Source organism: Camelina sativa, chromosome 6, assembly GCF_000633955.1.
Source record: "Camelina sativa cultivar DH55 chromosome 6, Cs, whole genome shotgun sequence".
NCBI classification, from domain to species: domain Eukaryota; kingdom Viridiplantae; phylum Streptophyta; class Magnoliopsida; order Brassicales; family Brassicaceae; genus Camelina; species Camelina sativa.
Window position 1 is genome coordinate 3085326 of NC_025690.1, and position 14449 is coordinate 3099774.

Below are 14449 nucleotides of genomic sequence, written 5' to 3' on the forward strand. Positions count from 1 at the left end.
GGTGTCGAAAGAAAACATCGTCACATGCTTAATGTGGCTCGCGCATGCCTTTTCAAGGGAATCTTCCTGTAAAGTTTTGGGGTGGGAGTATTTTGACAGCTACATTTCTCATAAACCGCACTCCATCTACCGTGTTACTAGGTAAAACACCATACAAAGTTCTCTTTGGCCAGTGTCTTTCTTATGCTATGCTTCGCACATTTGGGTGTTTGTGTTATGCTCACATTCGTCCTCGCGTTAAAGACAAGTTTGCATCACGTAGTTGCAAATATGTGTTTCTTGGTTATCCATATGGCAAGAAGGCTTGACGCGTATATGATCTTTAATCAGGAAAGATCTTAATGAGTCAGGCTGTTGCTCCTACTCCAATTATTCCTCCTCTGGAACAGGTTCTCTCCACCGAACCTGCATCTCCGGGACTACCTAAATTGTTAGGAAAAGGTCATCGAAAGAAACTACCTTCTATTTTGCTCAAAGACTATGTTGTTCCTACACCATACCCCTCCTCTCACGTTCTTACCTCTGATCTCCCCTCAACAACTTCCTCGTCTTCAGTTTCTGGTAAGGTACTATATCCTATCTCTGATTATCTACCCGATGTGGGTTTTTCAGCCAACCACATTGCTTTTCCTACCGCCATACTTGATAGTTCAGAACCAACACACTTCAAAGATGCAGTTCGTATTAAAGAATGGTGTGAAGCCATGCAAAAATAAATTGCTGCTCTCGAAGCAAACCATACGTGGGACCTCACCGACTTGCCTCATGGTAAGAAGGCTATCAATAGTAAGTGGGTATACAAACTCAAATTTAACTCTGATGGTACTCTTGAACGTCACAAAGCTCGTCTGGTTGCTAAGATGACCACGACTCGTTCTCTCGTAGCGGTTGTTGCGGCCAAAGACTAGGACGTTCATCAAATGGATGTCCACAACGCTTTCCTCCATGGTGATCTCGAAGAAGAGGTTTACATGAAGTTGCCGCCTGGATTTAAATGTTCTGACCCCACAAAGGTATGTCGTCTTCGCAAGTCGTTGTATGGCCTTAAACATGCTCCTCACTATTAGTTTGCTAAGTTGTCTTCTGCGCTGTGACGGCTTGGTTTTACTCAAAGCTATGAAGATTATTCTTTGTTCTCTCTCAAGCGCGGCTCTTCCATTATTCATGTTCTCGTCTACATGGATGATTTAATTGTTGCCGGCAATGATCTCGCTGCCATCAACAGTTTCAAGAGTCAACTCCACACCATTTTTCATATGAAAGATCTTGGCAAATTGAAGTACTTTCTAGGCCTCGAAATTTCACGTGGACCCGATGGATTTTGTCTCTCTCAACGAAAATACGCATTAGATATTATTCGTGAAGCAGGTATGCTCGCCTGCAAACCATCATGAGTTCCCATGGAGTTTAATCAGCATCTCAGTTCACTGAAAAGTCTGGAATATGATAATCTGGTGCAATATCACAGGCTTGTTGATCGTTTCATTTATCTCACGAGTACACGTCCATATCTGTCTTATGTTGTTCACATCCTATCTTAGTTTATGCAGACTCCACTCATTTCTCACTGGGAAGCTGCTCTGATAGTAGGATTTTCACCCAGGGTATCAATTCCCTATGCAGTTGTAGTACAAAGGGTTATCGATCCAAATGGTTGTTATGCTTGAAGATAAGATATGATCAGAACTTTGCAAGTCAAGCCAAGCAATAATTGGGTTTGATCTAACAATCCTAAAATAAACAAAAGAAAGCAAAAGAACAAGAACCACACGACCTAAGCACTCGATGCAAGCATTCGAGTACAGGATCGGGTGGGGTGATCGAGTAAACAAGATAAACAAGAACAACTCGAAGGTATACTCGAAGCAGGTGATCGTGTACTTGTTCGGGTAAGAGATCGAGTGATGAATAAAAATGCAAACAATCTAAATACGAAAGCTCCTAAGGATGGGGTAATCGACTCCTAAGTGTTCTTGTCGATACGACTTTGGCCCTGAGATGTGAACGTGAGGACCTAGGCCGTTACGGTCAGACATACGGGCATCAGAGTAGGTTTTACTCTTTTGTTGTGCTTCTTCAGTGTCCCAATAATCCTCCATCGTAATCCAGAGAGTATTTCCAATCCAGTTTGGTAGAACTCGACTAGTCCTCACAGTGCTAACCATGTCTTTGATCCGCTTTTGACAGATTTGCTCAAAATAACCTTGAACAGTCCCGGTTATCAAAGGATCCCAGGTATGGGTTTTCTGGAAAAAAAAAAGAGCTATTGTGAGTGAAAAGAAGACATGTAAAGCTATGTATGAAAGCTATGTGACATACATCCTTACCGCGAACTCAAGGAAGCATCTCTCTTGTTTTTCCCGCGGCACACATGTCCAGCTGTAGAAGGGACCATCGAATTTGTTTAGAAGAATTTTAGTAATCTTCCGAACAAGTTTCGATCCTTTGTCTCGAGCAAACCTCCATACACATTAACCAATAACACAAGTAAGTAGGTTAAAAAGCAAATAATAGACAAACCAAAAGAAATGAGATCAATAGAAGAGGCATCAGTTTCTATTGGATTACAAAACACATTCATAAAACACCATTACAAAACCCACCAAACTCTCTTATAACAATCATAAAACACAATTGTTATTCGTATAAGCCAACACCACAATCATAAAACACCATTTCTATTCGTATAAGCCAACAACACAATCATAAAACACCATTACAAAACCCACCAAACTCTCTTATAACAATCAAAAAACACCATTACAAAACCCACCAAACTCTCTTATAACAATCGTAAAACACTATTACTATTCGTATAAGCCAACACCACAATCATAAACACCATTAAAAAACCCACCAAACTCTTTTGTAAAAATCACAAAACACCATTACAAAACATATGAAGAGGAAAAATCATACCATTGGGTGTTCGGTATGGGTGTGGGAGAGAGCACGGTGGTGAACTTATCCCTGTCTGGAACCATGAGCAGTGCATTTAGAGCACGCAACACGTCCTCCTGGAGTTCCGGCAACACCGGAGAAGAATCTTCATCAAAGTTGTTCCCTTGAGACGATGGATGCGATGGATGCGATTGAGTTGGAGAGGGTCGAACTGGAGAAGGCAGAGGGACATCCGGAAGATTGGCCTGAGTCTGTGGATTGAAGTGGACTTCTTCTGAAGGACTCTGGTGTAGTTCGGGTGGAGGTGGGTGTGTAAATAAGTTCTGAAAAAGTTGTTGCAGCGGAGGATAGCTCCGGATCTGGGCTGCTGATGACTGTCGTTGCGAACCGGCGACTTGTACTTCAGGCGTCTTTAGAGGAGGAGGATCTTGGACTGCCGGCGTGAATTTGTACTGACTGGGGAGAGTGTTAGGCCGTCGATTTGGTGTTGCCCCTCTCGGTCTCTGAGCAACGTTAGGAACAACCTTCCTCTTTTTTCCTCGATTCGGCATCTTGTTACTGATTGATAGAGTTACTGATTCGATTCGGCATCTACAACTCCACTACTTTATTACACAATGTTTTATAAATAGTTAAGGAATAAGAATGGAGAGAGTTTGGGTTTCGAGTTTGGATTGATCGAGAGAGTTTGAGAGAAACTGAGAGGAAGAATTAGGGTTTGTCTGTGAGAGAGGCGGAGAGGGTTTCGAGAATAGGGAAAATTTGGGTAGGAAATTTAATTTATAATTTTGGGCTTAGTGGGTTTCTAGATTAGGGTAGGAAATTTAATTTATTATTTTGGTAAAATTAAACTTAGTGAAAATTAATATAAATTACAAATTACAAATATAATTGATTTTGATGAAAATACTGAAACATACATAATATTATCTAACAACCTTAATATTATTTAACAAACTGAATATTATTTAACAAAGATTTTGGGTTAAGTTTTGATAAGATTATAAGATATGGAAAACTATAATTTTTTTATAAAAATATAAGATATGGAAAACTATAACCCAAGAACCATGCACTATCTCTCTCTCAAAGCCATACTTCATGCATTTCATCACATGAAAAACAGATTTTTTTTAATTCAATATTATTTAACAAAGATTTTGGGTTAAGTTTTGATAAAAATATAAGATATGGAAAACTATAATTTTTTATAAAAATAGAAGATATGGAAAACTATAACCCAATGTCCATGCACTATCTCTCTCTCTCAAAGCCATACATTTCATCACATGAAAAACATGTTTTTTTAAACTGAATATTATTACTAATTGGCGACTACGAGATGACTATTTAATCACTCTCCGTATGAGTCGCAGAGCAGTCGCCAAATATACGTCTATCAGCTTTGGTCGGTAACGTAGTTGCTATGTTACGACCACTTTATGACTATCTGATGACTCCTCTAATCAGTCACACAATAGTCGCTAATTTAACGACTATGTTACGACTATCAGCTGTGGTCGGTACCATAGTGACTCAGTAGCGACTAAATTACTGTAGTCGCAACGTAGTCGCAAAGTGGTCACTATGTGGTCGCTATTTTTGGGGACTACAAATGTAGTCGCTACTTATAGTCCATAATCTCATGTTTTCTTGTAGTGAACATGACCAAGCAGGCAATACAAACTGATTCATTATTGTCAATAACCCCCTTACTCATCTAATCTCTTAGGCTAAGTAAATAAATCTCTAGAATTGATTGATACAAGCATTTCATCTACACCTTTCGGTGGTAAAACGCCTTAGATCTAATCTCAACCTCTTGGTATGTTGATAGCATTAAGAACACCAATCTAGAAGGGAAATTATAAAACATAAACAACCAAGCTAAGACATCCTAACCGATCAAGAACACAAAATCGTCTATCCCATCCCTAGAAACTTTGTTTCACTATTCAGATCTCATTGCAGAAAGCACAAAAGCATAGATGAACGAAAATTGCATTGTATTAAAATATAAAGTAGAAGAGAAGAGTACAGATCATAAATCTAAAAGAATAGCAAAAAGAAGTAAAATAAATCCTAAAAAAGATAAAAAAATATTTTAGTCGCTCAAGATCTCTCTGAGAAGCTCTCGCTCTCTGGTTTGAGGGTTTGCGGTGTGCTAGGGCGAGTGGAAGAAGAGAGGAGTTTATATATGAAAACCCATTAACCCTAGCTTCCCAGTCCTGCCCGAGGGTCTGCTCGATGGGGTGCACGAGGATGTACTCGGGTTGCTCTTCGGGTAGGCTCTCGGATTATTTTTTCTGTTCTTAGATCCTCCTCGATCGGGTTGGTGTTTGGGCTGTTCTTCCTGTTCCATAGCTCCTTCGGGTACATGCTCGGGTTCGACCTTGTTTCTCCCCATTTTCGGCTCTTAAGCACATTTTTCATCCAAAATATGCAAATGCAAGAATGCAACACCCTAAATGGCCTAAATGTGGATTCATACAGTAAATGACCTAAAAATGCTAAGGGTAGGGGGAAAACATGGACAAAAAGGGATGCTTAAAACATGTAAATTAGAGAGTTATCATGCTCTTCGTCTTGTATCTTATCTCAAAGGGTCGCCTGCTCAAGGTATTTTTCTTCGCTCCGACAGTTCCTTGTCTCTTACGGCGTATTGTGATTCGGATCATAGTGCATGTCCTCGCACGCGTCTCTCTCTCTCTTTGCTTATATAATGTATCTCGGTGACTCTCCGATTTCTTGGAAGACTAAGAAGCAAAAGACGGTGTCGTCCTCTTCTGCAGAGGCAGAGTACCGTGCTATGGCCTATACACTCAAGGAAATCAAGTGGTTGAAGGCACTTATGACAACTCTCGGCATTCCTCACAACCGTTCGATTCCACTCTTCTGTGATAGTCAAGCGGCGATTCATATTGCTGCTAATCCCGTCTTCCACGAACGTACTAAGCACATTGAGCGTGACTTGCATCAAGTTCGGGACGCGGTTCAGGAAAAATTGATTTCTAGTCAACACATTTCTACTCATGACCAAGTGGCTGATCTGCTTACCAAGTCACTTCCAAAACCGCAGTTTGATTTTCTTCTATCCACCTTGGGACTTCGAAATTACGACTTACCAACATGAGGGAGGGGGTATTAGGATATACATTATATATTTACTGAAGATACAATTTTATCACAATAGGCAACTTTTATGTGTATAAATACTTCTTCTACTCAATGACATAATCAACTTTGGCATTCTATTCTATTTTATATCAGGCTATTTCCGGAATAGGTCCATATTATCCCCTTAGGGTCTAGTCCAATTACACCAAACCAAACCAGATAACAAAGACCAAAATCGACCCGGATATAACCAATATAAACCAATAGATAACCAATATAAACCAAAAATTCTAATCTGCAATCAGAGAACCCGATCGCAGCCACCTTCCCACTAAGCTGCGAATATTCGCCGGACCTAGACCACCGGCGAGCCAGGAAAACGAGAGTCGAATAGAGAAGGTGACACATGACCATCACCATCCCGCAACCGTAGAGTTGTGAAGAGAAGGGAGAAGAAACCGATCTAACAATCCGGAAGCCATAGCTCAGTCGTGATAGAGACAAAGCAGTAGGGAGTAGATCTAAAAAGCCATCGACGGTGGCTTAGCCTTGCTTTTCTGGTGACCTCACCGGTAGGTGCAATCGACAGCGGATGAAGCGCCATGGACCAGTAGTTCCTCTTCGACGCCAGAATCGCAAGAACCCTTCTCTCGGTGCATGATGTTGTGATCAGAAGAAGAGAAAAGAGGAAATAGGAGAGAGCCATATATTTTGCTTTAATATATTTTTACATTCATACAAAAAATGTTAACTTTTGTTTTTGTTTTGTAATGTTAACATTTTATTCAATCAGACCACTAACTAAGGCGCTTAATTATTCTTCCAACTAAAGATCGACCCCTCGTTTATATCTTAGTTTCACCTATTACTGCTGTTGTTGTTGTTGCATGTTCTTCCATTCCATGTCATCGTCTGGCACATGACGATGATGTTGAAAGAACGGACTGGCCAACACGTTCTTGAGGTATTGTTTAAATTTGTTTGCTTGTTGGCGTCTCAGAAAACCTTACATTTGTCGGAATATTTTTAATATTTATTATATGCATAATTTGAAATGAAAAAGACGTTTATATATAATTTTTTTGTTTCGCAAAAAATGTTATTTTAGAATTTTATTTTTATTTCACAAAAATGTCATTTTACATTTTCAATGCATTTTTTATATTAGATTTCCTAATTTTACTTTTAATCTACAACTAAATTAATCCATTAATCAATTATTAAATAAGAATATATATATATATATATATATATATATATTATTGTTTTTTAAAAAAAATTGTGTGAAATGTGACAAAATTACAATTTTTTGTGAAATAGAGGGAATATACATCTTCACAGTACAACTACAATAAAGTTAGATCATAATAGTAAACACTTATCTAATTTTATCATTTAGTTCTTGAGAGTGCTAAATAAAATCATTTCTAACTAAATATTTTGTTTAAATTGCTTTTTTCAATATTCTAACATTAAACTAAGGGTTCATCGACTACACAAACTTTTGCCTCTAGATCTTAATTAATCCACTTGAATTTTCTCTTTCATCAATTTTACTTTGCAAACTTCACGAAGTCCTGTTTTATAAAATTCATGAAGTTTTTATCCCAAATTTGTACTTGATCGATTGGGCTGGTATGATGAAAAAGAGATATCTTCGTAAAAATAAAAGTAAATTTAGTTGTCAATTACAAAAATAAATAAATAAAATATTATTGATATTATCAAATAACGGAATGAGTTGCTAACCTCTAATTTGAGTTTGGGAAGTGATGAGCTAAATTGTCACGTTATTAACTTTGTGCCGAGCAACAAGATACCACTTTTGAAAAGAACAAACAAATCAAGCTTTAACGATTAATTACAAGACATTTGGGAAATTTATGGGGGCAACTGCCATACCCATTACACATTTAGATAAGTCAGAAATCTAGACTTATCTAAATCTAAAGAGATCTAAAACTTGGATGTTTATGATAATTCTTCTAGAAGAAAAGTGATATACGCAATAATTTATGACCTGTCATCAAGTAGTCGGTACTCTGTATTATAGTTCTGCCCACATGTTTCATCGATCGATTAAGAGTTTGTGTTTAAAAAGGAACCAAATTCAACTTTAGAAACTCTGTATAGGCATAAATCATATCGAATACGCCACTGGTTTTAGTGGTGGTATCATTATTTCCATTGTTGTGAACTATGTATATTAGGTTAAAGGATTGACTTAGATCATTTCCCATAACAACCTACAATATTACATGCATTATTAATATATTATTAGTATGCAATATATTATATATATAACAACATCCGGGCCACAAAGCAAAATAAGATCTACAACTCCACTACTTTATTACACAATGAAACATGAGAAAATGAAAGTACATTAACTCTTATTTTAAGTTAATTATTATTTTTTGTTCAATGACGACGAGTAGGCACAAGTTGGAGGGAAACTTTCTTACCGACAATAGTCGCACCTTCTTCTTCCAAATCGATATCTTTCACAGTCCTTCCTTCAGGCAATCCCCAATCAAAGAAGTAAAGCAAATTCAACAAACCTAATTCGACTGTCGCGATCCCCATTGTCATACCGGGGCAAATCCTTCGACCAGAACCAAACGGCAAAAGCTCGAAGTTAAGTCCTCTGTAGTCAACAGAACTATCAACGAATCTTTCTGGTTTAAACTCATCTGGATTCTCCCAGAGGTTAGGATCGCGTCCTATCGCGTAAACATTGACCATGATCTGAGTCTTTTCTGGAATGTCGTAGTCTTGGATCTTGATTTGAGACATTACCTCTCTTGGTAATAAAAGTGGAGCTGCTGGGTGTAATCTGAATGTCTCTTTGATCACTAGCTTGAAGTAGTTAAGTTGGTTAAGATCTTGTTCTGTGACTCTCTCTCTTTTTTCACCAAGTACTGTCCTAACCTCATCCTGCACTTTCTTCATCACTCTTGGGCTTCTCATTAACTCTGTCATTGCCCAAAGAATTGTCGTTGCACTTGTGTTTACTCCGGCAAGAAATATGTCCTATATCCAATTGCAACAACAAAAGTTTATATGATATACATGAAACCTTAATGTCACATTCTAACTAGATCAAGACCATATCATAGGAAAAATGAATAATGTTTTATAAATAGTTAAGGAATATTTTAAAGAATTTTAATTCTCTTGATAATAAAAAAACATATGGGAGAAATGGAGAAGTTATAAATTTGATGTAAGTAAAATTCTGAAAATATTTATATTATAATTTCAGTGTTTGTAACTGACAACTGATTTGTTGTTACTATATTATGCAATTTGACCTTGTTTCAGGTTTATACACGTTACAGAAGATAAATTAAACAAAATTTCATAAATTACTTCATTTAAAATTCTGATTTGTCCGTATCTAAGTTTGTTCGATATAATAATAAGAATAATATGATTTGCTTACAATGATTTAAGCAGATAAAACACTAATTCATTCATTATTCCACCTAAATCCACAGTTAAAGTTGTTCTAACGTCAAAATTGAAGATTATTAAGAAATGCTTACAGAGATGACTCCTTTGATATGATCAGTAGTGAGCTGAAAAGAACCATCTTGGCTTTGTTTATTCATCATATCAATCATCACATCCACAACATCTGGAGTCTCTAATACTCTTCTTCCAGGCTTTAGATGATCATCGAGTACTTGGTTGAAAAATCCGTCAAGATCTGCGAAAATACCGTTTAAGCTCTTGCTTTGACCAGTGATTATATCAAGAATCCAACCTCCGGGGAAGAAATCAGAGAAAGCGAATTTCTCCTGAATCTTCTCTGACCTAGACGCTAAATCCTCCATGCTATCTTCGTCGATAAACTCGGATTCGTGAAGATTTTGACCGAAGGCGAGTCTACACACGATACTAGCGCTAAAAGTGAAAAGGGCTTTCTTCAAATTCACAGGAGATTGCTTCTGAGAAGCTTCAGAGAGTTTCTTGACCAACAAGTCATTCTCTTCTTCTCTTATATACCTAAAAGCGTTGAGTTTTTTCAAGCTGAATAGCTCGATCACAGCGAGCTTCCTCAACGCTCTCCATTCTTCTCCGTAAGGAGCGAATCCGATGTCTTTAAAGTTGTAAGAGATTGTCTTTGTCGCTATGGTTTCTGGTCGGCTGCAACAATCTAGGTCATGGGTTTTGAGAACTTCTTGTGCTGCATGGTTTGAAGAGATTACTACCAAAGGGACGAATCCGAACTGGAGCTGCATGACTGGACCGTGGATTTTCGAGAGGTCTAGGAGACATCTGTGAGGTAATCCTTTGAAGTAGTGTAAGTTTCCGATGATCGGAAGTTTTGGTGGTCCCGGAGGAAGTTTCAGTTTTGAGGAATGGGATTTTCTTGTGAAGATTATTGTTACTAAGAGAAGTAACAAAAGCCAGAGGAAACAGAGGAAAATTGACATTTTTGTGTTCTTGTTTTTTTTTTTTGTTTTTTTTTTTGTTCTTGTCTATATGGTGAGTGTGAAAAGTTCGAATTTAAAGAAAATGAAAATCGTGTTTTCGATCTATGTCAAAACAAAAATGAAAAAGACTTGATCTCGGCATGGGCGACTCTTAGGGTTGTTTTCTATAATAGTCCAACAGGTCAATAATGAATTCTAAAGATTTATCTAAATGTTTATTTTTTTGACGCCATATCTAAATTCTTTCCTTAAATATATATTTTACAATGGTGGATGTGTGATAGAGAATGTATCTAAGTCAAATTATCCTCTACAAGCCACTTATTCCAAAACAAAACTAAAAATATTCTATCTAGAATATATTTTCTTTAATAAATGTAAGAAATATATTAAATCTAGTATTTTAAGTGATTTATGTATAAATTCTATATTATTCAATCATAGATTTTAAATTTTAAAAATTCTAATAAACCCATAGTTCATGTAAAACGGCTAGACCATCGAAAACATTACCTTTTAGATAGCAGATGATCCATCGATTGAGTACAACACCATATCATATAGCGAAGTTTAGATTAAACACGTTTGTTAAGTTATTTCTTTTTTGGTAAAAGACGTTTGGTTTAAGTTATGAAGACAAAATTGATAAACGATAATGTTTAAAAAGCTAATTTCTATCTTTTGGCTTTGAAACTGTAATATACAAAAGCCTTCTAATAATGATGATCATTATATATTTCAATCAGTACCATATTGTGTTTTTCTCCACGTGAAAACACGTACTCAGTATAAACCGGTCTTTTTAAAATTAAATATTCATCCATGACTGAAACCTCTATAAATTAATACTCTATAAATTAATAAACACTATAAATTAATAAATTTTGCTGGTTCCAAGTCGGGTCAGTGCAAAAATTAACAATATTCGATAAGATAATAAGATAATAATTTTTTCGAAATCTCCTTCTTATAAAATATGGTCCCAATAATATCATAAATTAATAATTATGTAAATTTATATATATATATATATATATACTGATATAATAGTGTATGTTTCTCCTAAAGCTCAATTCTATAGAACAATTGTAATGTTGTATTTTCAACCTATAATGATATCTCTAAAATATTTTATAACATGTCATACAAATAATTAAATTTAAAGTTTTAATTTTTAGATATGCATCATTTACAATTTGATAATTTGACAGATTATTAAAATAGGAGAATTGATATTATTATTCATAGATTTGAATTTATGTGTCTCATGTGTATAAGTCAATTTGTCTATAATATTTGTAATTTATTGTAAATAGTGCTTTCTAAATATTACAAGTTCAATTCCTAAACCATAAAATTTATAACATCCGAAAGTTTAATCTTATTTTGCTATAGTTGTTCCAATTCATAATTTTTTAAAAAATAAACAATTAAAAATATATCTATAAATTAATAATTATTAATTTACACTATAAAATAATAATTATTAATTTATAGATAAATTAATATCACTATAAATTAATAAAATGTCTTAGTCCCAACATTATTAATTTATAGAGGTTTTACTGTAGGTCGTTTTCAACAAGTATATTTGAAAATGACTATAACCGAAGTCTAATTTTGTTTTCCTACCCCAATTCCACTATCGATCAAAACAGATCTAATTTTTTTTTGGAAATAGAAAATAAAAATAACGCTTAATTGTTTTCAGTTTCATCCACATGTAATCTATTTTGATTAATATATATGTAATAAAAACAGAATGCTTTTCATAAAAACATATAGATGTATTTCACGTATTTATCAATACAATAAAAATAGAATGCGTTTCTTTCGAGGCTTGACACCTAAGCATTTTCGGCTTGACAAATCAGATTATTTTTCTCCCAATAAAATCATTTTATTAATACAACTCAGCTTCGTTTTTTTACATCTAAGCAATTTTCTCCTTTACTTCTTAACACATCACAATAATTTGTCGTCATATGAAACGAATTCACAAAAAAAAAATGCTAATCCGAAAACAAAAAAAAAACTTTAAGACGGATCGAGCTTGAGAGAGATTAATCGGAGACGGAGCAGAAGACTAAGAAAAACCTGAAAACCCAGAGAGAGATGGATGTTGAGAGAGAAGATGGAGAAGAAGATTATCATACACAAAAAAAATATATATATATATATCATACACAAAGTAGAAGATTAAGAAACATGGCTTGAAGCAAAACGCATCCCTTGATTCTACTGTTCGATTCTCTGTGGCTATTTCATTTGTGTGAAATTGAGATTAAGGAGTTTTTAAACTTGTTTTGCACTTTTTGTATCATGAATGTGATGTATGGAATTGGTGGAGACCCCTAATTTTGATTATGGGGAAACCTTTGTTCTTTCTAGGTTATTAGGACTTGGGGCAGGTGCTGACTTTTTTTTGTTTATGTAGTTTGGGGAATTAGAGAACTAACACTCGGAATATTTGATTGATTAGTTTATTTTTAAGTGAGGGTTTTTGGGAGCACATGTTATGTATCATGGATCAAAAACGGGACTGTTCAAGACAACATCTTGTTTGGTCTTCCAATGATTAGATACAAAGTACGGAGAAGTTCTCAATGTTTGTTGCCTTGACAAAGACCTACAAATGATGGAGTTTGCCGATCAGACTGACATTAGGGAACGCGGTATCAACCTCAGCGGAGGGCAGAAGCAGCGTATACAGCTCGCACGTGCAGTCTATCAGGAATGCATTGTATACTTGCTGGACAATGTTTTTAGCGCAGTGGATGTTCATACCGGTTCAGATATATTCAAGGTAACAAGGGATAGAAAAATAAAAAACTCTTTCATGTATTAAAGGGTAAAAAAGGTTGTGTTGATTTTTGTTATTGTAAATTTGTGATGTTTTGGTATAGAATTGTGTAAGAGGAGCTCTGAAAGGCAAGACCATATTGCTCGTAATCCATCAAGTGGATTTCTTGCACAACGTCGACTGCATTTTGGTAGAACAATTATTCCTACTTTTATCTTATCGAAATCCAAAGACTCAAACTTGTTCTTATGAAATAAATGGACTTTCAGGTTATGCGGGAGGGGAGGATTGTTGAGTCAAGAAGATATGACGAATTAGTCAACTCCGGGTTGGATTTTGGGGAACTCGCGGCTGCACATGAGACATCAGCGGAGCTAGAAGAGCAAATTCTTCAGCCCAATAGCAACCTCTCCAAACGTTCCGTGTACGACCCAATCTTCCTACAAAGGAAGATGAACTTGATGCAACACAAGCTAAGACGGCTCTCTATAGTAACTTTCTCATGTGACAAAACAAACAAAACCTATTGAACGATTTCGATATTTTATCGGATTGTTAAAACGCTTTTGTTTATATTTCTATTCATGAAGTTAAAGCTATTTATTTGTAAACATTTATAAGCCAATCTTAGATTTGAGATTTCTCAATTTTTATTTTATTAGTGCATTTTTCTATTTTATCATTGTATAAACCATAACTTTTACAATTAATCCAATTCCAAAAAAGAAAGTTCATATTTTCAATAATTCAATATATCTAAAAATAGTTACAAAAAGTATTATGTGGCGTAGCGCGGATCTAACCTAGTATACATAAAATTTGGATATATAGAAATACTATCTACATGTTTCCGTGTGTAGATAATTCAATCTGCAAACCAACTGTTAACATGTTGACGGAGTTGTTGTTGGTTGGAACTTGAGATCAAACAACGTAGATGAGCTCATTATAAGTTAAGCTTTCAATAATTGTTAATTATATCATTGTTACCACCTAATTTCTTCTACTATTTTTTTGGTCATATATCATTTTTAATAGCAAGATAATTATGCAATAAATGTAAACCACTTAACTTATAATTATTATTGTTGCCACCTAATTCTAACAAGGGTTCAGTCATATATAAATTTTGACTGTAAGATAACTATTTGGCCACACAAGACAAGGGCCACAATGACAAAGCAGC

The 14449-nt window shown here is 35.4% G+C and overlaps 1 protein-coding gene across 1 annotated transcript; it reads right to left on the reverse strand.

Annotated features, from left to right (window-relative positions):
* LOC104790250 (cytochrome P450 71B23-like) lies at window positions 8285-10521 on the reverse strand. The gene is made up of 2 exons (XM_010515963.2): window positions 9567-10521; window positions 8285-9051 (listed from the first exon to the last, which is right to left on the reverse strand). Exons 1-2 carry the CDS (start codon window positions 10458-10460, stop codon window positions 8440-8442), a joined length of 1506 nt encoding a protein of 501 aa, XP_010514265.1. The 5' UTR covers window positions 10461-10521; the 3' UTR covers window positions 8285-8439.